At 40.8% G+C, this 26,732-nt stretch overlaps 1 protein-coding gene across 5 annotated transcripts in view; it reads right to left on the bottom strand.

Moving 5' to 3' along the window:
* Nucleotides 1–26,732, bottom strand: part of CRYL1 (crystallin lambda 1) — a 168,186-nt gene that overhangs the window by 130,926 nt on the left and 10,528 nt on the right. For all 5 annotated transcript variants that reach the window (XR_013995544.1, XM_081083559.1, XM_081083562.1 and 2 more), the window contains exon 2: nt 26,282–26,389. Coding sequence is in view for 4 of the 5 variants with exons in the window: in XM_081083559.1 (XP_080939685.1) it covers nt 26,282–26,389 (108 nt within the window). In the remaining variant the exon portion in view is untranslated. The remainder of the gene's footprint in view (nt 1–26,281; nt 26,390–26,732) is intronic.

Below are 26,732 nucleotides of genomic sequence, written 5' to 3'. Positions count from 1 at the left end.
AAGGGCCTGCTTAGGCCTCACATCAGTCAACTTCAGCAATGCTTTCACTGGAGAATCAGGCATTAGCCCAATTAATAAAAGTGGACTTTGATTTCCTATCTGTCATTGTTGGAAACCTCAAAGGGAGACAATCCACATGACTGTGAGTCCACACCCTTCACACCAAGTAAGCTTCACAGCCTACCTTCACTGTTAACGTGTATGTGTCTACATGCCCAAGCACGTAGGATCATGATATAAGTGTGTACCCTCAAAATGTTCAACAGTCACTCTTTATTCTGCCATCCAAAGACAGTCAAAGCGTCCTGATGTGCCAATATTTTTAATGTGCAATTAAACTATATAACTTTCACAAATCAGATAAACAAAGCTATTTCTGTTGGAGAAAAATAAATAACGGAAATGAAGCCATCATTTGAACTGTCCTGATGATAGCCAAGTGACAGCATGACCTGTGAACACACAGATAAGCCAGGTTGAATGACCCAGCTGAACCCTTGGCCCATGGGGAGGATTTCTTGACTTTGCAGTCCAGTAGGTTCAGTCAATGCCGCTTCCCTACACCCTACTTCCAGGAGTGCTTCGATTAACCCACTAAAAGTTTTCTGCACTCTCTCTCCTGCGAGCATGCTCATGCTTTCCTCTCCCCCTCCTTCCCTCCACTCTCAGGTATTACCTTTACCCTTCTCTCTCCTAAGCTCCAAGGGCCCCTCCTTTTGCCTCTGCAACTTGTTTCCTGGGCCCATTTCTTCTACCACTTTATTTTCACTATCTCTGTGAAAATAAAATAAAAGTTTTCTGCCCAGGAACAGGGTATAGTTATCATTTAGATGAGTCTTGCTTTTTGTCTTTCAATAAAACTGAAAAAAGTCCCCTTGAATGTCTTATACATTTTTCTTATATTTCTACCTAGATTGCATACATTTTTTGGTAATTGTAGCAAATTTTTAATTATTTTCTAACCACATATGGTCAATTTATAGAAACAATTTATTTTCCACCTGACATGTATTATCCCCAGCCTTGAAATTTTACCAACAAAGTCTATGTTCAAATTTCACCCTTTTAAATTTCACCTAATAGTAAAGTGTTCACTGTCAACTTGGCTAGAACTATTCAACTTCTCCTGGAATCTCCTATTATTCATACATCACATATCTGTTTCCCTCCCAGGGCATGGGGGTAGATAGTAAATATTTTAGGTTTTGCGGGTCATACAGTCTCTGTCACAACTACTCCTGCAGAGTGAAAGCAACCCACAGACAATATGTAAACAGTGGGCATGGCTATGCTCCAATAAAACTTTATTTATGGCATGCCAAGGATTGGAATGGACAGTTCTGCCTCACTTCCTACAGAAGTGGAATTCCCACAGTAACAGGACAGCTGTAGCAAGACAGAACCAAAAACCCCCAGACCCTAGAGTCAGTAGAGATAGCAACCTAACCACAGGAATCTGGCCAAGGCCAGTATATCAGTTCTCTACCATCTATTATCACAATCATAGGGATTAAGAATTTTGGGCAAGGCTCAAGTAGGCTCACTTGCATGGCTGCAGTAAGTTGAGGGCTGCAGTCAGTTGGTTGGGGGCTACTGGTCTAAGCCAAGCATGTCAAACTCAAAGGCTAACACGGGCCAAATAAACAAGGTTTAAGTTTATGTGGGCCGCAAAAAAACAAAAGCTTCAATTTTCATAGAAATGTAGGTTTATTTCCATAGAGATATGCTGAATACAAAGGGCTGAAATAAATGAGTAATTGTTACCATAAAATAATAGAACGTTTTAATAAAAATTAATATTTTTTCTTGAACATTAACTTACCAGACACTGATTAACTGCACATAATAAGCATAATGCAAAAAATAACTGCACAAATTAATAAGCGTAACGCAAATAAACTTATTTTTCTTATTCTCCGAAAGCAAAATATTTCTTGTTGCACACACCAAACAAGTCAGTCCAAGACTAATGGCGTGACAATCGGCTGCTAAAATATTTGCTGCTGGTATTAGTGGAGAGAAATTTATGTGCCTGTGCATAAGGTGCATAAGGGAAATGAATGCAACATGATTATAGTAATCAGTCATTAGCGAACGTTGTAGTTCGTTATTAATAATTATGTATAACAAAATAATGTAAAAATTAAGTCACAAAATTTTTAGTAAAATGTTTCTTGCATAACGTTATATTGGCTGGGCCGCAAAAATATTCATTGTGGGCCACATGCGGCCCTTGGGCCACAAGTTTGACATGCGTAGTCTAAGATGTCTTTATTCATCTGTCTAGCAGTCGGAGTTAGCTAGTGCTGGATGACAGCTGGGTCCCCTATCTCTACTGGCTAGGCTGAGCTGACTGACAGGATGGAGGATGGAGGGCGGGAGTGGGAGCAGCGAAGTCCCTGGCAGAGCCTGGAGTCAGGGAGTGGGAGCAGCAAAATCACAGGGCAAAAGGGGATAAGCACAGGAATAGGAGCAGTGTGTGGCCATTCTGTGATCTATTATCCTCAGTTATTCCAGCCCATGGTATGTGGGAAAACTGAAAGTCAGTTTCAAACCAGAACAGACCAGTCTAGGGGCATCCAGATCAAAGCTGAGATCAAGAAGTTTCAGCAAGTGTGCAGAGATCAGGGTAGCAAGTTATAAACAAGCCCCGAGGCCGTTACTGGGAACACCAAGTTCAGGGACAAGCAGTTCAGTTACTCAGGAGACGGAGTCCAGGGCAGCCACCTCATTTCAGAGGTCACTTCTGGTGGTTTATTAAATCCATATCTATTTAGAAAGCAGATTCATTTTTAGGTGGATTGAGTACCACAACAACAATCTTCAGCTGGTAGAGAGGTGGCAGTAAAGACACTGAGGAGAGTAGGTTTACCAAAAGAGTGTGATTTCTGATACAGACTCCAGCCCGACAAGGCAGCTTGTTCATGGCCCACACCAGGGAGTCCTGGTCCCTCGAGGGCAAGACTGTCCCCATCACTATGTGGCAAGGAGACTGGATCGAAATCATACGAAGTAAAACACTCCTCATCTATGGGTCCATATAAAACTTTGCTTACTTGATTTTTTTCTTCTTAAAATATATTCATCCTCTCAAATTCTTAATTAAGACCTAGTATGTGCCCAGCAAATATAATGCAAAACAAAAACCAAGTAGTGAAGCATCTGCCAATGAGCTTTTCCAAGGTCAACTACCTTTCTGTTCTGAGATTTGAATATGTTAAGTTTGCCCTGGCCAGGTGGCTCAGTTGCCTGAAGCTTTGTTTCATATACAAAAAAGTTGCAAGTTTGATTCCCACTCAGGATACATACAGAAGGTGGCCTATCAATGTTTCTCTCTCACATACATGTTTCTCTCTCTCTCTCTCTCCCTTCTTCTCTCTCTATAAAAAAAAAAAAAAAAAAAAAAAAAATCAGTTAAAAAACATATCCTTACCCTCAGTGGATAGAGCATCAGCCTTCGGACTGAAGGGTCACAGGTTCGATTCTGGTCCAGGGCATGTACCTCGGTTGCAGGCTCCATCCCCGGCCCCAGTTGGTAGGGGAGCATGTGGGAGACAACCAATCAATGTGTCTCTTTCACACTGATGTTTCTCTCTCTCTGTCTCTCCCCATCCCTTCCACTCTCTAAAAACCAATGGAAAAATATCCTTAGATTAGGATTAACAAACAAAAAACAAAAAAAAAAAACAAAAAACAAAAACAAAAAATCCTCAGGTGAAGATTTTTAAAAATTAAATATGTTAAGTTTTTTTGTGTGTGTATGTTTTTAATCTTTATTGTTGAAAGTATTACATATATCCCCTTTTTTTCTCCCATTGATAAAAATATTAAGTTTTAAGTTACTCATTTTGCTAATCCTGGTAGGAAAAGAACAGTCTTGGATGACAGCTTTTTAATTTTAATTTTTTAATTGACTGAGATCTCTGGGCATGGTATGAGTTGTGATAATAATTTCTTAAATCTTCTAATGTTTTATTAATTTTAAAAAAATCAACCTCATCCAGTTTAAGTTCATTTTTACAAGTTCAAAATCAAGATGCACCATTTCTATTCATTTAAGATTTAACAGTTGTTACACAGAATTTTCATGCAGAGGTAATGAATTTCAACATTTTATTTTCTACTACAGAATGTTCAGGAGAATCTGAATATGGGAAGTGAACCAAACTACAAGGATGGAACTGATGGCAGGAAAAAGACTATGAAGAACTGCCTTTTGAGATTCAAGAAAAGGTTCCGATTACTCAGTTAAAACAATTTCTGAGCTAGTGCCCATGATGTTCCAGGCTCTATGGACAAGAAACTTGCACCTTGCTATTTCTGTGCCCACATGGCTCTCTGTGCCCATATGGCTCTCACAGAGATCACATAACATCTGAATAACGAGGGGTACTTGAGAGTCCTCATGAAGCTCACAACCTAGTGTAATGAATGAAGAGTGTCATAAAAGGACCCAATCAGGAAGACAGGCTGTTTATATTTGTTAACAAAGGTTCTCCTTATACCTTATGCCAAATATATGGTCAGGAACATTTTAATCTTTGGTTCCTGAACATGTAAGGACTATAGCCAATACAGTGTTGCTGTTGACATGAGCTAATGTTATTGTTAACCTGAGGTTGACACAGTTTACTGACTGAAAGCAGCAGCAATAATTCTTTCCTGGCTGAGAAAATTCTGAAACTCAGACTTCACATTACTAATCAAAATAATTACAAAAATAAGGCTTGAACTCAATTCTCTTAAACAGTCTCTCTGTACAGGAAAGGCACTTTGAAAATCTTTTGATTTAAAAAGGGAAAGCAGGTGGCACAAGACCAAAAATTTAGTACTCCCTAGGAAGGCAACATGACACTCCTCAACCTAATTTTCCTGAAGCACTTTGCACACAATAACTTGAGAAGAAAGAGGAAGTCAGTTATAAGATACCCTGAGATTCCCTACTTTCAGCCAAAGAGGTACAACCAGTTCTGCATATTTACATTAACTCAACTTAAATCTGAATGAGTTGTAAAGATTCAGTCTCTGCTATTGAGGAAAGAACTGTGTGCACTCTAAGTCTTAGATACATAAGAATTCAGTACATTTGCTTTTTCTATAATAAGTCAGATAATAGTAAGAAATTATCTGAAGTTGTATATTAAATATGCTCTGTTTAAAAAATAAATTATTTTGGAATTTTTGGTTTAAAAGTCTTACAAACTGATATCTAAAAGTTCAATCTAATTGGCACCAATAACATTAAGAAACACTAGGTTTTCAGCCCTGGTTGGGTGGCTCAATGGGTTGGAGTGTCATCCTGTGCACCAAAAGGCTGTGGGTTTGATTCCTGGTCAGGGCACATATCTAGGTTTCGGGTTCATCCCTGGTCACGGAGCATATGGGAGGCAACCGACTGATGTTTCTCTCTCACATCGATTTTTTTTCTCTCTCTCCTTCTTCTCTCTCTAAAAATCAGTGAAAACATATCCACAGGTAAGGATTTTTAAAAAAATAAAGAAACACTAGCTTTTCATCAAGCAAAGTAGCAGAGTAACAAGAATACCTTTAATCTGGCCTTTAAAAAATGGGGGGAAAAACCTACCCACAATTTCCCCATGTACTCCTAATGCCTGAAAGGACTTCAAAAGTGGCCAAAACCTTTAATGATATACCTAAAAAAGAAGGTCTAAAATATAAATACCCCCCCCCCCCAAGATACAGAACAAAGAACTTTTCAGTTAGATATTTTACAGTTTTTTTCTTGGTCACAACTGAGTTGGAATTGGCTCTATGAAATAAAAGATGAAATGAGAGGATCCCAAAATGGTGGCCGGCAGGACCTCAGGGAGGAAAAGAGTGTGAGTGAGTAAAGGAGCGAGAGAGGCATATGTGGACGTGTATGGTGTGTGGGTGGGTGAGTGAGGGACAGTTAGATCTCACAGGAGTCTCGGCAGATCGGGCTCTCCTAGACAGGGAGCCCCTGCTATTGCCACGGGCACTCCCAGGCCAGTGGGGCTTTGTCATGGAACCCATACCATCTTAGAGAGGGGAGCAGTGGAGGCCAGAAGTGCAACCACACCAACACTCAGACTGGCCTCAGACACCACCCCCGACGGTGCAGGGAGCAGCTTGCCATCCATGACCCAAGTGGGACCACCACTGGGCCCTGGCAGTGAGTGGAGCAATACCTCCCCGCAGGCTCCCAGACGTCTGCAGTGAGTGCTTGCCAGAGCGACCTCTGCATGTGCCTCTTCACCCCTGCACCAGGACCCAGCACTCTAGGATCCAATGCTAACAGGGCTGCTGTAGCGACAGGGCCCCTAGTGACACCCCAACCCTGGAATCAGGTCAGCGCTGCCCTAGCAACTCAGAGCTGCCCAGCAACCAATCCAAACCTGGTTCCAGGACAGCGCTGCTGTAGTGACACAGAGCTGCCCAATGAAGCCCCAATCCTGGACCCAGGTCAGCGGTGCAACAGTGACATAGAGCTGCCCAGTGATGACCCAACACCCAGCCCCAGGTCAGCAGTGCCATAGCAACCAGGAGCTGCCCAGTGACACACCAATCCCAGGCTCAGGTCAGGAATGCCACAGTGACACAGAGCCACCAGGCGACTGTCCCAATACTGGCCCTAGGACAGAGCAGTCAGTGCAACCCAGTGCACCCACCCATGGGTCACAGAACTCTGCAACAAGTTCACTGCTAGAGGGTTCTGGGGCGCCACCCTGCTACAGGATCCAGGGACACAAACTGAACTGCAGGCCAGAGAGCTCTGGGGACTCACAGGGAGTCATACACTGAGGATCAGAGGATGTGTGCACGCACCCTCCCCTCACCCCCAGCCCACCCTCAACCACAAACATCTGAATCAGACAACAGAAGAGGATACAACTCAGAGCAGAGTCAATAAATGTTTGAGACCCAATGCAGACCCATCCTCCTGGTTAACAAGTCCCAGATCACTGGACCACTAGGGGCTTCTACCTCTCAGACCCCAAGCAGGGTGCCCAGAGCCAGAAAGAGACAGCAAAATGGGGAGACAAAGAAACAATCCCCAAAGGAAAGAAAAAGAGGAATTGACAGAAAAGAAACTAAACAAAATAGAGGCAAGCAATATGACAGAGAAAGAATTCAGAGTAATGGTTATAAAGATGCTCAACCATCCAGATGAGAAATTCACCAACATATGTAAGAATCAAGAGGAAATGAAGAATAACATAGATGTAATAAAGAACACAATAGAAGGTTTCAACAGTAGACTAGAAGAAGCAGAGGCTCAAATGAGTGAGTTAGAAGACAGGGTGGAAAAAAACCCCAACCTGAACAGCTATTGGAAAAAAAATTTAAAAAGCAGGAGGAGAGTTTAAGGGAGCTTTGGGACAACATGAAATGAGGCAACATATGCATAATAGGGGTGTCAGAAAGACAAGAAGAAGAACAAAGAATAGAAAACCTATTTGAAGAAATAATGACAGAAAACTTCCCTGACTTGAGGAAGAAAAAAGTCACACAAGCACAAAGAGTCCCAAACATGATGAACCCCAAAAGACCCACACCAAAACATGTCATAATTACAATGGCAAACGGTAAAAACAAAGAAAGAATCTTAAGGGCTTCAAGAGAGAGACAGAGAATACCGACAAGTGACCTCCCATTAGATTATCAACTGATTTCTCAACAGAAACACATCAAGCAAGAAGGGAATGGAATGAAGTATACAAAGTGATGCAAAGCAAGGGACCTAACCCAAGAATACTCTACCCAGCAAGGCATCATTCAAAATTGATGGTGAAATCAGAAGCTTCGCAGACAAAAAATAGGCTGAGGAAATTTATTACCACCAAGCCAGCAATTCAAGAAATGCTAAAAGGACTGTTGTAAAAAGAAGAAATAGAAAGGAAACAAGGAATGCAGGCATAAAGAATTAAAATGGCAACATGCCGAAACCGGTTTGGCTCAGTGGATAGAGCGTCGGCCTGCGGACTGTCCCAGGTTCGATTCCGGTCAAGGGCATGTACCTGGGTCGCGGGCGCGTCCCCGGTTGGGGATGTGCAGGAGGCGGCTGATCGATGTTTCTGACTCTCTCTCTCTCTCTCCCTTCCTCTCTATAAAAAAAATCAATAAAATATATTTTTAAAAAAATAAAATAAAATAAAATAAAATGGCAACAAACAAGTACATATCAATAATAACCTTAAACATAAATGGATTAAATGCTCTAATCAAAAGACACAGGGTGGCTTAATGGATAAGAAAACATGACCCAAGTACTGGGAATAAAAGCCATAGTGATCAGAAAAGAAGAAATAAAAGGCATTCAAATTGTAAAAGAAGTAAAACTGTCATTATTCTCAGATGACATGATATTGTACATAGAAAACCCAAAAGACTCCATCAAAAAACTGCCAGACTTAATAAATGAATTCGGCAATGTAGCAAGAGAAAAAATGAACACCCAGAAGCTTATAGCTTTTCTATACACCAATAATGAACTCAAAGAAAGAGAAATTTTTTTAAAAAATCCCATTTACCATTGCAACAAAAAAAATAAGATACTTAGGAATAAACTTAACCAAGGAGATACAGGACCTCTCCTCAGAAAATTTCAGGATGGTGAAAAAGAGATAGAGGAAGACATGAACAAATGAAAGAATATACCATGTTCATGGATGGATAGAATCACATTATTAAAATGCCCATACTACCCAAAGCAATCTATAAATTCAATGCAATCACCATTAAAATACCAACAGCATACTTCAAAGACCTAGAACAAACTCTCCAAAAATTAATCTGGAATAGAAAAGTACCCTGAATAGCTGCAGCAATCTTGAGAAAAGAAGAACAATGTTAGAGGGACCACCATACTAGATATCAAGCTATACTACAAAGCCACTGTTCTCAAAACTGCCTGGTACTGGCACAAGAAGAGACATATAGTCCAGTGGAACAGACCAGAGAACCTAGAAATCTACACAAGCCATTATGCTCAATTAATGTTTGACAAAGGAGGCAAGAGCATACAGTGGAGTCAAGACAGTCTCTTCAATAAATGGTGTTGGGAAAATTGGACAGATACTTGCAAAAAAATGAAACTAGACCACCAAAATACACCATACACAAAAATAAACTCAAAATGTATAAAGGACTTAAATGTAAGATGGGAAACCATAAAAATCTTAGAAAAAACCATAGGCAGCAAAATAGCAGACATTTGTCATAGCAATATCTTTACCGATACAGCTCCTAGGGAAGTGGAAATTAAAGAGAAAATAAACAAATGTGACTACATCAACATAAAAAGCTTCTGCACAGTAAAAGAAACCATCAACAAAACAACAAGAAAGCCCACTGCATGGGAGAACATATTTGCCAACGACATCTCCGATAAGGGCTTAATCTCCAACATTTACAGGGAACTCATACAATTTAACAAAAGGAAGATAAACAATCCAATCAAAAAATGGGCAAAGGACTTCAATACACACTTTTCAAAAGAGGACCTACAGAAGGCCAAGAGACATATGAAAACATGCTGAAAGTCACTAATCATCTGAGAGATGCAAATTAAAACAACAATGAGGTACCATCTCAAACCTGTCAGAATGGCTGTCATGAACAAATCAACAAACAGCATGTGCTGGTGAGGATGTGGAGAAAAAGGAACCCTCTTGCACTGCTGGTGGGAATGCAGACTGGTGCAGCCACTGTGGAAAACAGTATGGAGTTTCTTCAAAAAATTAAAAATGGAGCTCCCATTTGACCCAATAAATCCACTTATAGGAATATATCCCAAGAAATCAGAAACACCAATCAGAAAGGATATATGCACCCAATGTTCATAGCAGCACAATTCACAATAACTAAGATTTAGAAACAGCCTAAGTGCCCATCAGCAGATGACTGGATTAAAAACCTGTGGTTCATCTATACAATGGAATACTATGCTGCTGTTAAAAAAAATAAACTGCCCTAACCGGTTTGGCTCAGTGGATAGAGCGTCGGCCTGCGGACTGAAGGGTCCCAGGTTCGATTCCGGTCAAGGGCATGTACTTAGTTGCGGGCACATCCCCAGTTAGGGGTGTGCAGGAGGCAGCTGATCGATGTTTCTCTCTCATCGATGTTTCTAACTCTCTATCCCTCTCCCTTCCTCTCTGTAAAAAATCAATAAAATATTTTCAAAAAAGTAGAAACTCTTATCATTTGCAACAGCATGAATAGCCCTGGAAAGCATTATGCTAAGCAAAATAAGCCAGTCAGAGAAAGATAAATATCAGATGATCTCACTCATTTGTGAAATATAATGAACAACCTAAACTGATGAACCAAAATACAACCAGAGATAAAAAATACTTTAATTATAATAGAAATAATCCTGGTATTTGCAGATTTTTAATATTTCCTACAACTTTTGTGATATTATACTATGTTAGTACAGTTTTGGTAATATTACATTTAAAATCCTTATTCTTGAAATATTAATTTTTACTGTATGTAATATTATTATAGACTAGAGGCCCAGTGCACGAAATTCATGCACTTGGGGAGGGGGGTTCCCTCAGCCCAGCCTGCACCCTTTTATAGTCCGGGAGCCCTCAGGGGATGTCCAACTGACGGCTTAGGCCCGCTCACCGCCTAAGCAATCAGTCGGACATCCTTAGCGCTTCCAGGGAGACAGGAGAGGCTCTTGCCACCGCCGCTGCACTTGCCAGCCATAAGTCAGGCTTCTGGCTGAGCAGTGTTCCCACTATGGGAGCACGCTGACCACCAGGGGGCAGCTCCTACATTGAGAGTCTGCCCTCTGGTGATCAGTGCGCATCATAGTGACCGGTTGTTGCGCCATTCAGTCAATTTGCATATTAGCCTATTATATGGGGTAAAATAATTTTTCCTGAAATAGTAACCTTTATTGCATGTAACATTATTATACTTAAAATCATTTTTCTTGAAATATTATATTAATATTTATTGCATATAACAATATTCTATTTAAAATTGTTTTTCTTGCCAAAAAAAACAAAAAAAACTCCAGGTTTCACGCGGATCCCATTGGTCTCCATACAAGGATCTCTGTCCAGCCAAGGGCAGAGTAATATTTTGAGCCACTTGTAGAGAAGTAGCTCTGGGGCAGGGAAACACACCCACCATATTCTCTAAAAGCTAAATAACATCTACCCCCACCTAAAGCCCTTTCAGAAACAGACTTTTGGGTGATTAAGATTGACACCTGGCTAGCAAGCAAAGGGGGACAAAGGCAGAGCAGGGGAAATTTACTGACCCAGGTCTGGGCCCCATGCTGCTAAAAAACCTACTTTAGAAGGCAGACTGGCCCCTCCTGTTTGCAGCCAAGGCCTGTGGAAGCAGACACAAACGGTGGATCAATGGATCACTTGTAGCTACAAGCAGGTAACTGAAAGCCAAAACATAGTACCTGCAAGTGGTTACTACCTAAGTGCCTAACAGGAAGCCCAGAACTGGCAGACAGAACGGAAGAGTAGGATCCAAAGAGAGCTCCCAGGGGGCACTAAACTTGCCAGAAACAAATGCTCTTCAGTTTTGTTACTTTATTTTCCTCCCTTTTTTTCTTTTTTTCTCTTTTTTCCTCTCTTTTTTCTCCTTTTTTAAAAAAAATATATTTTTAATGATTTCAGACATGAAGGGAGAGGGAGAGGGGGAGAAACATCAATGATGAGAGAGAATTATTAATTGGCTGCCTCCTGCAAGCCCCCTACTGGTGATCAAGTCAGCAACCAGGACATGTGCCCTGACTGGGAATTGAACCGGGACCTCCTGGTATAGGTCGAAGCTCAAACACTGAGCCACACTAGCCGGGCACTTCTTTTATTTTGGGGGTGTTTTTTTTTCTTTCTTTTTTTTCCCGCTTTTAAAATTTATCTTCTATATCTACTATAGACCAAAGGGGGCACATGCTAACCTAACAAGCTCAGGGAAGGCCTGCATGGCAGTCTTGCAAACTCAAAGACCTAAAGTAACCACAAAGGATGGTCTGAAATTAAACTTTAACGAAAAGTAGTTATGGTGGATAGTTATCTCCTAGGTTGGCATCTTCACTGATAAAGTAAACCTTTACCTTAACTGGGCCTATCTGTCTTTTTGCATCTATGGTAACATATCCTTGAAATCTCTGGGTAACTTGTAACTTCCCTTTTTCTGGACCCCTTGGGGTACAGCCTAGGTGCCAGGACAGATACCACAAATTCCTTCATTGTTATTGTTTTCTTTTTTGTTGTTTTTTTTTAATTAAATCTTTATTGTTCAGATTATTACATTTGTTTCTCTTTTTCCCCCCCCCATAACTCCCCTCCTCCCAGTTCCCGCCCCACCCTCCACCCTCACTCCCCACCCACTGTCCTCATCCATAGGTACACGATTTTTGTCCAGTCTCTTCCCGCATCTCCCACACCCCTGTCCCCCCCAAGAATAGTCAGTCCATTCCCTTTCTATGTCCCTGATTCTATTATAATCACCAGTTCATTCTGTTCATCAGATTATTTATTCACTTGATTCTTAGATTCACTTGTTGATAGATGCATATTTGTTGCTCATAATTTGTATCTTTACCTTTTTCTTCTTCTTCCTCTTCTTAAAGGATACCTTTCAGCATTTCATATAATCCTGGTTTGGTGGTGATGAACTCCTTTAGCTTTTCCTTATCTGTGAAGCTCTTTATCTGACCTTCAATTCTGAATGATAGCTTTGCTGGATAAAGTAATCTTGGTTGTAGGTTCTTGCTATTCATCACTTTGAATATTTCTTGCCATCCCCTTCTGGCCCGCAAAGTTTCTGTTGAGAAATCAGCTGACAGTTGTATGGGTATTCCCTTGTAGGTAACTGAGTTTCTTTCTCTTGCTTTTTTTAAGATTCTCTCTTTGTCTTTTGCTCTTGGCATTTTAATTATGATGTGTCTTGGTGTGGTCCTCTTTGGATTCCTTTTGTTTGGGGTTCTCCGCGCTTCTTGGACCTGTAAGTCCATTTCTTTCACCAGGTGGGGGAAGTTTTCTGTCATTATTTCTTCAAATAGGTTTTCAATATCTTGCTCTCTCTCATCTTCTGGCACCCCTATAATTCTGATGTTGGTATGCTTGAAGCTGTCCCAGAGGCTCCTTACACTATCCTCGCATTTTTGGATTCTTTTTTCATTCCGCCCCTCCAGTTGGGTGTTTTTTGCTTCCTCGCATTTCAAATCTTTGACGTGATTCTTGCGCTCCTCTGGTCTGCTGTTGGGAGTCTGTATAATATTCGTTATTTCAGTCCGTGTATGCTTAATTTCTAGTTGGTTCTTTATCATAACATCGAGGGTCTCATTAGATTTCTTGTAGATCTCATTAAGTTTATCGGCGGCTTCTAAACAGTTCTTGAGAGACCTTAAAAGTGTGGTTCTGAACTCTATATCTTCCATTGACAATTTTGTCCTGTTTCTTTGTCTCCGCATTTTGTTAGGTTCCTTGGTGCACCCCCTAGTGGTCTTTGTGCGCAGTCTTATAGTTAAACCTTGATTGTTGTAGCTAATACCAGGGAGGGTTTGACCTCCAGGCAAAGTGGCTATGAGAATCAGCTGTGTCTGCGGTGAGAGAACTTCTGTCCTCTAGGGAGGTGCTAATCTAGCCTTTGCCTGAGGCTATCCGGCAAATGCCGCTGTGCAGGGCTTGGGCAGGGCGGGTCGCACAGGATCAACAGGGTGAGCCGGATAGAGCAGTTATGGTGGCTCTCAGTCCTGTCCCCAGGGGCTCTGCCTCTCTGAGTCCCAGCAACCGCTGCAAACCTCGGAGAGTAAGCTGCACTCGCTCTGACCGAAGCCAGACAGTCCCGCTTCTCCCGTTTGAGTCTGGGTACCTAAAGACTCGCCCGGATCTGGAGCTCAAAGTCTGCAACTCCCTCCCGATTGAAAACGCCAACCGCGCCCTCCGCCGCCAGCCCGCTCCGCGCCCTCCGCACCTCAGAATTTGACTTCAGCACTGCGCCTCCTCTGAGTGTCCTTATGCATTTCTCTTTCCTCCTAGTTGTAGGACTTCCACTCAGCCAGCGTTCCTGTGGTTCTGGGTGATGTCCGTTCTGTCTTTTAGTTTCACTTTTGAAGTAGTTGTTCAAGGCAACAAACTCCAGCGTTAACCTATGCCACCATCTTGGTTCTCCCCCATTGTTATTGTTATCGCGTTAATTGTTAACTGTTAACTATCCTGCACCCACCGAAGTATGTGTTTATCATTTTACTTTTTATCTAATCTCAGGGGTTTCCCCACTTTGCTTTCTCCCACCTCTCTAATCTATCACCAGTGGGTTTCATGTAACCCACCTACATCTCTTCCTTTGACTGCAATGTATAAAAATAGATGAGAAACTGCCATTCTCTGGAGCACTATCCCAATCTGTTGAGATACTGCTTCTAGGCAATTGTGGACAGTTTGGCTCAAACTCACAAAAATTCTTTACGGGTTTGAAAGTTTTTATGTTAACACTGCTTTATTGATTTGTTATTATTCTAATCTCTGTTGTTTTATTCATATATCTAACTTTCCTCTTCTCTTTTCCTACTCAATTTTTTTCTTTTCTTTCTCTTTTTTCTCCTGCTTTTTCATCTTTTTTGTTCTTTTATTTTAGATCTATCTGCTTTCTCCTCTATTTCCCTTCACAAATTATTTTTGTCTCTTCACTTTTCTTCTCCCTCTTTTACTTTAAACTCCTTTCCTTCCTCTATTCCTCTAACTCTCCATTCCTATTTTCTTTATTTTAGTTCTGCATCTACATATTCTGCCACCCCTTTTCTTGTTTTTTTGTTTGTGCTTTTGTTAGAGTGTTGTGTTTTGTCTTCCCTTCATATTTTCTCTTTCTTTTCTTTTTTCTATCATTCTTGCACTCTTTTCTCTTTCATAATTCTCTCTTCTCTGGTAGTTGCTTTTGTTGGTGCTGCAGGAGTCTTGTGTATGTTTTTGATTTTCTTCTGTTTCCTGTTTTTATATTTTGTTCTGTTCAGTCAGTACCTCCACAACAGCTCACACAACATGGTTGGGGTGAGCCACATAGTCAACCAGGCTGAGAGGAGACTCCATCCTCGAATGGGACAATAACCTTATACACCAAACTACAACAGGAGGACCCAAATAACACAAGTAAGAGGCTTTCCTAGAGCAGCCAGCTCAGGAGATATAAGAGACTGCACCACTGGGACCCACAAAACACCTACTATATAAGACCCCGCAAAGTCTGGAAGGCAGAGCAGTTTGAGTTAATACACAGAAACAAATCAAAGGGACAGATAAATAGGCAGACAGAGAAACAACCCCCAAATGAAAGAAAAAGAGGAATCTCCAGAAAAGAAACTAAATTAAATGAAGGCAAGCAATTTTTCAGGTAAATAATTCAGAGTATTGGTAATAAGAGTACTCCAATAATTCAGTGAGAACTACAAGCAACTAAATAACAATTATAAGAAAATTAATGAGAATATTAAGGGAATTAATGAGAGCTACACCAACATGGAAAGAGATGTTGAAAGAATAAATAATAATCAGTCAGAGATAAGGAAAGATATAGCTGAAATAAAGAACACCCTGGGCCCTAGCCAGTTTTGTTCAGTAGATAGAGTGTCAGCATGTAGACCAAAGGGTGCCAGGTTCCATTCCAGGCAAGGGCACATACCTCTGTTGCAGGCTCTTCCCCAGCCAGGGGCCCTGGTCGGGACTCATGCAGGAGGCAACCAATCTATGTGTTTCGCTCACATCGATATTTCTATCTATTGTTCCCTCTCTCTTCCACTCTCTAAAAATCAATGGAAAAATATCCTCAGTTGAGTATGAAAAAACAACAACAACAAAACACCCTGGGAGGATTCAAGAGTTGACTGGAAGAAGCTGAGGACCAAATCAGTGAATCAGAAGACAAGGTAGAAAACACACCATTCAGAGCAGCAAATGGAAAAAAAAAATTAAAGAGCAGAAGAATATAATTGGGCTTTGGAACAACATGAAATGTAACAACATTCACATCATAGAGGTAACAAAAGGAGAAGAATCCAAACAAGGAACAAAGAACCTGTTTGGAGAAATGATGGTAGAACATTTCCCTAACCTGGTGAAGGAAAAATTCACTCAAGTTCAGTAAACACAGAGAGTCCAAGCCAAGTGAACAACAAAAGACCCACACCGAGCCTTTAAGAATCTTAAAGGCTGTAAGAGAGACCTACAAGGGAGCTCCCATTAGACTGTCAGCTAACTTCTCAATAAAACCACTTCAGGCCAGAAGGGAATGGCTTGAAGTACACAAGGTAATGAAAATGAAGGAACTGAACCCAAGACTACTCTATCCAACAAGGCTACAATTCAAAATCAAAGGTAAAAAATGGCTAAAAGAGTTTATTAACACCAAACCAGCACTGCAAGAAATGCTTAAGGGACTATTGTAAGAAGAAATAGAAAAAAAGAAAAGAACGCAGTCATAAAAAATAAAAATGGTGCCCTAGACAGTTTGGCTCAGTGGACAGAGCATCAGCCTGCAGACTGAAGGGTCCCAGGTTCAATCCCAGTCAAGGGCACATGCCTGGGTTGAGGGCTTAATCCCCAGTAGGGAGCATGCAGGAGGCAGCCAATCAATGATTCTCTCTCATTATTGATGTTTCTATCTCTCTCTTCCTCTCCCCTCCTCTTTGAAATCAATAAAAATATATAAAAATAATAAAAATAAAAGTGGCAACACGTAAGTACCTATCAATGTGAGTACCTTAAATGTAAATGGCTTAAATACTCCAATCAAAAGACATAGGGTAGCTGAATGGATAAGAAGACATGATGCGTATATATGCTGTCTACGAGAAACCCACCTCAAAAAAACAAAACAAACAAAAAAATGCACCTCAGAACAAAGGACTCACACAGAATGAAAGTGAAGGAATGGAAAAAAAATTTTTCAGGCAAATGGAAATGAAAAGAAAGCTAGGGTAGCAATACTCATATAAGACAAAATAGACTTCAAAGTGAAGGCCATTTCATAATGCTAAAGGGACTGATACAACAGGATATAACTCTGTTGAACATATATGCATCCAATACAGGAGCATTCAAATATATAAAAAATTTCTGGAAGATATCATGGGAAAGATCAATAGCGACACAATCACATTAGAGAAATTGAATACTCTACTGCCATCACTGGATAGATCTTCTACACAAAAGATCAACAAGGAAATAGTGATCCTAAATGACTCACTAGATCAGATGGAATTAACTGACATCTTGAGAACATTTCACCCCAAAGCTACAGAATATACATTCTTCTCAAGTGCATATGGGACATTTTCACATCTAAGGACACAGGCTAAATCTCTACAAATTCAAGAAGATTGAAATCATATCAAGCATCTTCTCAGATCACAAAGGCATGAAATTAAAATCAACTACAATAAAAACAACAAGAAACATTCTAACTCATGAAGGCTAACTAGCATGCTATTAAACAATGATTGGGTTACCAAACAGATCAAAGAAGAAATCAAAAACATCCTAGAAACAAATTACAATGAACACACAACAATCCAAAAGCTATGGGACACAGTGAAAGCAATTCCGAGAGGGAAGTTCATAGTACTGCAGACCTACCTCAAAAACCAAGAAAAACTTTTAATAAGGTATCTAACCCTACAACTTAAAGAATTAGAAAGAGTACAACAAGAAAATCCCAGAGTAAGTAGAAGGAAGGAAATAATAAAGAGCAGAGCAGAAATAAATTACATAAAGACAAAAAATATATATATGAAAGACCAATAAAACCAAGAGCTGGTTCTTTGAAGGATAAACAAGATTGATGATTCTCCAGCCAGACTCATCAAGAAACAAAGAGTGAGGACCCAATAAACAAAATCAGAAATGAAACAGGTGAAGTAACAACTGACCCAACATAAATACAAAGGATCATAAAGAAATACTATGAATGGGTAGAGTCCAATAAACTGGACAACCTGGACAAAATGGACATATTCCCAGAAAAAATACAATCTTCCAAAACTCAATCAGGAAGAATTAGAAAACCTGAAAGAGCCGATAACTACTGATAAAACTGAAGCAATAATAAAAAAAATTTTAAAAATAATTTAAAAATAATTTAAAAAAATAAAAAACTTCCAGCAAACAAAAGCCCTGGTCTGGACCGCTTCCCGGGGTAGTTTTACCAAACATTCAAAATAAAACTAACACCCATCCTCCTCAAACTATTTCAAAAAAATTCAAGAGGAAGGAACACTTCCAAGCTCTTTATTATGAGGCCAGCATTACCCTCATCCCAAAACTAGATAAAGACACTACTAAGAAATAGAATTACAAGCCAATGTCCCTGATGAACATAGACGCTAAAATCCTCAACAAAATTTTAGCAAATCGGATCCAGCAATACATTAAAAAGATAATACACCATGACCAAGTGGGATTTATCCCAGGGATACAAGGCTGGTATAATATTCACTAATCAATAAACATGATACATTACATAAACAAACTGCAATATAAAATTCACATCATCATATCAATGGATGCAGAAAAAGCATTTGACAAAATCAACACCCTTTTTTAAAAAATATATTTTTTATTGAATTCAGAGAGGAAAGGAGAGGGAAAGATAGAAACATCAATGATGAGAGAGAATCATTGATCAGCTGCCTCTTGCACGCCCCCTACTGGGGATCGAGCCCACAACCCACACATGTGCCCTTGACCAGAATCGAACCTGAGACCCTTTAGTCTGCAGGCCAACGCTCTATCCACTGAGCCAAACCAGCTGGGGCAGAACACCCTTTTTTTGATAAAAACTCTGAGCAAAGTGGAACTCTAGGGAGGATATCTCAACAATAAAAACCATACGTGACAAACCTACAGCCAACATCATACTCAATGGGCAAAAACTAAAACCATTTCCCTTAAGAACAGGAATAAGACAGGGATGGCCACTTTCACCACTCTTATTCAAAATAATACAGAAAGCCCTCACCAGAGTGATCAGACAAGAAGAAATAAAAGGCATTCAAATTGGAAAGAAGGAAATAAAACTCATTATTCGCAGATGATATGATGCTGACCAATGAATTTGGCATTGTAGCAAGATACAAAATTAACACCCAGAAATCGATGGCATATGTATACACCAATAATGAACTCACAGAAAGAGAAACTAAAAAAACAATCCCATTTACCATTGCAACAAAAAAGTTAAGATACTTAGGAACAAACTTAACCAAGGAGGTAAAAGACTACTACTCCGAAAACTACCAGACATTGAAAAAAGAGAGAGAGGAAGATATAATAAAGTGGAAGAATATACTGTTTTCATGGATTGGTAGAATCAACATCATTAAAATGTCCATACTACCCAAGATAATTTATAGATTCAATGCAATCCCAATTAAAATACCAACAGCATATTTCACAGATCTAGAACGAATGCTCCAAAAATTTACATGGAACCAAACAAGACCCCAAATAGCTGCAGCAATTCTGAGAAAGAACAAAGTTGGAGGAATCATAATACCAGAGTTCAAATTATACTACAAAGCCACTATACTCAAAACAGCCTGGTACTGGCACAAGAACAGGCATATAGATCAATGGAACTGAACGGAGAACCCAGAAATCAACCCAAGCCATTATGATCAATTAACATTTGACAAAGGAGACAAGAGCATACAATGGAGTCAAAAGAATCTCTTCAATACTAGTATGGTGTTGGCAAAATTGGACAGATACATACAAAAAAAAATGAAACTAGACAACCATACACAAGAATAGAAGGAACATATCTTAACTTACACAAGAATAAATTCAAAATGGATAAGACTTAAACCATAAAAGTCCTAGAAGAAACCATAGGCAGCAAAATCTCAGACATTTCTCATAGCAATGTTATAGACTAGTGACCCGGTGCATGAAATTCATGCACATTAAAAGGGAATTAATTAGAGGAAATATTTTAATATTGCTATTTGTCCTTTCTCTATAATAGAAGTGTCAGAGATGACAGAAAATTAGTAAAATGTATATAAAAAAATCTTCCTCCTATCAGAGTCTGGGGTGCGCCACAGGAACCAGAGTCAAGTCCCCGCCCACCCACGTGTGCCTCGAAATCATGCAAGACCCAGACCCAGCCAGCCCTGTCCCCATTGGGCTAGATCCAGACTTGGCTGGCCCCACGCCCATCAAGCCCCGCCAGGTAGGGGGGCCGTGGCCTCAGGTCCCCCGGCCTGGCACCAGAGCAGGGGTTGTGGCCTCAGGTCCCCCGTCAAGCCCTGCCAGGCAGGGGGCACAGACTGAGGTCCCCCGTCAAGCTCCGCCAGTCGGGGGGGGGGGGGGTGCGCCCTGAGGTCTCCCGTCAAGCCCCAGTGGGCAGGGGACATGGCCTGAGGTCCCCTGTCAAGCCCCGCCAGGCGGGGTGCGCCGCCTCAGGTCCCCTGCCCCAGCCCAGCACCACGCAGCCTCAGGTCCGTGCTGATTGCTCGTTAAAGCCCATTACGGGAACTCGGCCTCTACTGTGGGCGCAGCCATCTTATGTTACGGAATCCCTGCCTCCACTGTGGGCACAGCCATCTTGACTGCTATGGTATGACAGGCAATTTGTATATTCCCTCTTTATTAGATAAGATACATCTCCTTGGGCAGAGGAAATAAGAAAAAATAAACCAAAGGAACTACATCAAAATAAAAAGCTTCTGCACAGCAAAAGAAATCACTAGCAAAATGACAAAAGAGCCCACAGCATGGGAGAACATGCCAATGATGGTACATCCAATAAGGGGTTAATTTCCAAAATTTATAGGGAACTCATACCACTTAACAAAAGGGAGATAAACAATCCAATTAAAAATAGGGCAAAGAACCTAAATAGATACTTCTCCAAAGTGGATATACAGAAGTCCAAGAGACATATGAAAACATGCTCAAAGTCACTTATCTTCCAAGTGATGCAAATCAAAACGACAATGAGGTATCACCTTACACCTGTCAAAATGGCTATCATAAAAAAAATCAACAAAAGACAAGTTTTGGTGATCATGTGAAAAAAAGTGAACCCTAGTACACTGCTGGTAGGAATGCAGATTGGTGCAGCCACTGTGGAAAACAGTATGGAGTTTCCTCAAAAAAATTAAAAATGGCACTCCCATTTGACCCAATAATCCCACTTCTAGGAATATATCCTGAGAAAACCAAAACACCAATCAGAAAAAAAATATATGCACCCCTATGTTCATACCACTGCAATTTACAATAGCTAAGATTTGTTAACAGCCCAAATGCCCACTAACAGATGAGTGGATAAAAAAGCTATGGTACATTTACACAATGGAATACTACACAACTGTAAAAAAAAAAAAGAACTCTTACCATTTGCAACAGCATGGATGGACCTGGAGAATATTGTGCTAAGCCAAATAAGCCAGTCAGAGAAAGATAAGAATCACATGATCTCACTCATATGTAAAATCTAATAAACAAAATAAACTGATGAACAAAATAGATTCAGAGACATAGAAGCATGGAACAGATTGACGAATTTCAGAAGGAAGGTGGGGGAGGGTGGATTGGTGGGAAGAGATCAACCAAAGAACTTGTATGCATATATGCATAACCCCTGGACACAGACAATAGGGTGGTAAAGGCCTGGGGCAAGGTTGGGGGGTGGGCTGGAAGAGGTCAATCGGGGGAAAGAGGGACATATGTAATACTTTCAACAAAAAAGATTTTTTAAAATAAAATAAAAAGAAAATAGGAATATGTCAATCAGGAAAATATTATTTTATTTAAAATTCCCCCAATGACTGTTTAAAGATTTTTTTATTAATTTTTGGAGAGAGTGGAAAGGAGAGGATAGAGAGAGAAAAACATCAACATGAGAGCAAACATCTATTGGCTACTTCCTGCAGGCCCCCTGCCAGGGATGGAGCCCACAACCCCAGCATGTGCCCTGACCAGGATCAAACCAGCAACCTTTCAGTAGATTGGACCCAGACCAGAGAAGTGGAAGTGCCTGGGAGCTCACACCAACCAAGGACAGCTGTTAGACAATGATGGATAAGGGAATATGAAAGCTAACCTCTCTTGCCTTCAGGGATGACAGACTTTACAGAGTACTTCATGCTCCAGAACTTCCCTGGAATCTTGATGAGCCTGTATTTCTGAAATCATGCCCTCAGTTGGTTTCTTTGTCTTCCTTATCATGTCCCCTCACTACCAAACTGGCTTCTCCTGGGAGCATTTCCTTAATCAACCCGGGCCCAAGAACTCTCATCTCAGGACCTGATTCTGAGGTTCCTGATCTAAGCTAACATAATATAAAGCAATGTATATTAAATACTCAAAGATTTACAAGTGGTACCATGCCCAGAGGGCTCAGTGGTTGACCATCGACCTATGAACCAGGAGGTCAGGGCTCAATTCTGGTCAAGGCACATGCCTGGGTTGCAGACTCCATCCCCAGTAGGGGGTGTGCAGGAGGCAGCTGATCAATGATTCTCTCTCGTCATTGATGTTTCCATCTCTCTCTCCCTCTCCCTTCCTCTCTGAAATCAATTAAAAAATAATAAGTAAATAAATAAAAATAAAAAGTGGCACCATAAAGAATGAGCAAACAATGAGAAACTATTAAAAATGAATAGGTATATTTGGAAAAGAACCAAATAGAACTTTTAAAATGAAAAGTTAATTATTGAAATAACTCAATTGGTTTAAACAGCAGATCAGACACAGCTAAAACTAGAATTAGTAAACTAGAAGAAAGATCTAAAAATTGTAACCATGCCCTAGCCAGTCTGGCTCAGTGGATAGAGTGTCAGCCTGCAGACTGAAGGATCCTGGGTTTGATTCTGGTCAAGGGCACATACCTCGATGGTAGGCTCGATCCCCAGCCCTGGTCATGGCATGTGTGGGAAGCAACCAATTGATGTGTCTCTCTCACATTGATATTTCTCACTCTGTCCCTCCCCATCACTTCCATTCTCTCTAAAAATCAATGGAAAAATACGCTCAGGTAAGGATTAACAAAAATAAAGATTAAAAAAAAGTGTAACAAGAATATATTCCAAAGAGATAGGGAGAAAGAATATATAAAAGAGAGGTTAAAATGTGTTGTGAAATTGTGCACCTGTATAATATTCCAAACTAATATCACCTCAATAAATTCAATAAAAAAGGGGCGGGGGAGTCAGTATAAGACAAAGACAAAAAAAGAGAGCGAGAGAGAGGTTAAAAGATATGAATGAGTTGGTTCAATATACATATAATCATAATCCCAGAAGGAAAAAAACCCCAGCAATCTCACTCTTCAATATGTATCCTGTAGACACTCAAGCACTTATGCACTGGACATACTCCCCAAACTGAAAACAACTCTAATGTTCATCAAAAGGAAAAAGATAAATAAATTATAGCAAAGTGACACAGTAGAGTATTATATAGCAACTAGAGGCCCAGTGCACGAAATTCATGCAGGGGGGAGGAGGGTCCCTAGGTCCAGCCTACACCCTCTCACAATCCAGGACCCCTTGAGGTATCAGGCCTAATCCAGCATCCAGATATCCCTCTCACAATTTGGCACCGCTGGCTACTAACCACTCTCCTGCCTGCCTGTCTGATCGACCCTAACCCCTTTGCCTGCCTCATCGTCCCTAACCACTCACCTGCCTGCCTGATTGCCCCTAACTGCTCGCCTGCCTGCCTGATCGCCCCTAACCACTCTGCCTGCCTGATCACCCCTGACTGCTCGCCTACCTGCCTGATTGCCCCTAACCATCTCTGCCTGACTGCCTGATCATCCCTAACCGATCGCCTGCCTGCCTGATCACCCCTAACCATTCTGCCTGCCTGATCGTCCCTAACCGCTCGCCTGCCTGATCGCCCCTAACTCCTTTGCCTGCCTCCTGATTGCCCCGAACCCCTCTGCCTGCCTGCCTGATTGTCCCTAACCACTCTGCATGCCTGCTTGATTGCCCCTAACCGCTCTCCTGCCTGCCTTATTGCCCCTAACTGCTCGCCTGCCTACCTGATCACCCCTAACCGCCTCTGTCTCGGCCCCCGCCGCCAGAACTTCATCCAGAAGGATGTCCGGAATGACGTCTGGAAAGTCATTCAGCTGTCTGGTCTAATTAGCATATTACACTTTTATTATTATAGAAGATGAAAACAGATGTACTATAGCTATAAGCAATAACATGGATGAATCTCAAAAATATTTTTATAAAGCACAAAAATGAGCAAAAGTAAACCATATATTGTTTGGTTATATATATAACTATTTTTAAGGCAAGTTAATAGTAAATACAAAATAAAGGATATTTGTTGCTTCTGGTGAAAAGGCAGGGGAGTGAAACCCATGAGATGCACACAGGGTATTGATAATATTCTAGATCTCAAGTTAGATAATTTATTATATTCTTCATAAAGTAGCATAAATGATCTACTTGGTTGCATACATTACATATTATATTAAAAGTAGTATTTGTAGGATCTCTATAAAGCAAATAGTATAAATAGATGCTGAAGAGCTCAGACCCGCCCTTAACATGTACATAGCCCAGGGCTAGAATCTTGTGTCTTACTGGGTCTGTGAGCAGGTTACTGACCATTTATAGACCAAACTTTTCTCATAAAATAATGGCAATAATATCTAATTCACAGGGTTTACTATGAGAATTAATATGGTAAGATTACTAGACTATAAGCTTCATGGTGGAAAGGACTGTATCTGTTCTGTTCCTCTGTGTATCCTTAGTGAATAGCACATGCCTGGAATGTAGTGGGTATTTATGTCAATTCCTCTTCCTTCCATAGCAGTACAGAATAAAGCACTGGTGCCAGGGGGTAGCTATATAGTTGTTTCATTTTGGGGTTTTTGGGTTTTTTTAGATTGACATTTTATCTTGACATTGGCTACATGTCACTATATGTAACAAGCAATCTGACTTCTCTGGATTTCAGTTTCTTAATCTGTTATACAACAGAATTAGGCTCAAATATTTGTATTTGATACCTATATTTTTCTTTTTTTCTTTTTTATTTTTTTAATATTTTTTTTATTGATTTAAGAGAGGAAGGAAGAGGGAGGAAGAGATAGAAACATCAATGATGAGAGATAATCACTGATTGGCTGCCTTCTGCATGGCCCCCACTGGGGATCAAGCCTGCAATCCAGGCACGTGCCCTTGGCCGGAATCGAACCTGGTATCTTACAGTCCACAGGCCGACGCTCTATCCACTGAGCCAAACCAGTTAGGGCAATACCTATATTTTTCTTGATGCCTATAGCCTGATAGCATACCCTATATATTAGTCTTTTCAGAAAGTAAATGATAAATAATATTTCTGTTACCAAAAAAGGGGCAAATTCAAGTTACATATCCATGGATAGCCCCAAAGACAGATAATAATCACCTGAATAAAACAACATCTGAGATGTCAAATTGTGTTCAGTGACCATCATCTCAGGTGGGGCCTTGCCATCTGGCACACTGCATTAGCTTGATTCTTCTATTTGGAACCTCCTAATTCTCGTCCTTTCTCGTTTGGCTCCTATTCTTCTTCTGCCCCCTATGGTTATGCCTAAAATTCACCTCTCAGCATCTGGTAAGCTTATCTACTCTCACAACTTTAACTACTAGAATTATCACAGTTAAACTGTGTCCTGCAGTCATTAGATCAATAGATCAAAACAAACCTCAGAACCTCTGTTCCTAAGATGTACTGCCCATGCAGCTGTGGCTCTCACATGGTATAAACCAGCTCGCTGACCCAGAGAGAAGGAAGGATACCCAGGCCTGCAGCCCTGTGGGACACAGCAAAAGTTTACAGGTTTATTCAGGCTGGAAGCCTGAGATCCACATTGAGTTCCCTTACTCCCATTATACATCTTTACAACCCTAAGAGTCCTTTCCTCACAATATGAACCTCTTATTCAGGCGTCCTCAAACTACGGCCTGCGGGCCACATGCGGCCCGCCGAAAACATTTATCCGGCCGCCGGGTGTTTTTGCCGCCGCTGTCTGTCCTGCTTAGCAGCTGACTCATCCCGGGCCTGCGGTGCACATGTGTGGGATGTCTGAGGGACAGTGAACTGGCCCCCTGTTTAAAAAGTTTGAGGACCTCTGCTCTTATTAGTTGACGATTCTACCATTATAGGCCTGGCTTTACCAGCTCAATGGCACTATAACTGAAGTGAAAGAGTGAAGTCACAGATGATGATAGCCTTAAGAGTGTGATAAATAAGACCCACTGAGAGCAACAGAGTCAATATTCCTACCAACGTGCCAGCTGACTCACCTGATGTTTTCCAGGGCGTTTGTTATCTGCTGTTGCTCAATATCAAACAGTTTCACCCTGAAGCCTCCACTGGCAAACAACATAGCCCAGCTTCGCCCAATGAGGCCACTAAAGGGATAGAAAATCAGGAGAGGCTCTCAGTTAATTTGTAATTGAACAGTTTTTTATTCCTAACCCAGAATAGTTTTTTCAAATGATAAGCATCCTATTCTTAAAATATTTAATATCTTGAAATTACACATTTTAAAGTAGGTAAATACCAGTACTCACATCCTCCCACAACCACATCAAAATTACAACTAAAATACAGAACCATCATTCAGAACTGCCTGAAATCTGGCTGAATGTAAGCCCTACAACTAGAGAATTAAAGAAGAAAGCGCACTGACTGGTAGGAGGGGTGGAGGCATGGAACAGGCTGGTCCAACACCCACATGTGGCTGTTTTTATT

The sequence above is a fragment of the Myotis nattereri genome (assembly GCF_964212035.1).
Source record: "Myotis nattereri genome assembly, chromosome: 2".
Lineage (NCBI taxonomy): Eukaryota > Metazoa > Chordata > Mammalia > Chiroptera > Vespertilionidae > Myotis > Myotis nattereri.
The sequence above is the reverse complement of the archived record's forward strand: the minus strand, read 5'-3'. Positions and strand labels throughout refer to the sequence as shown.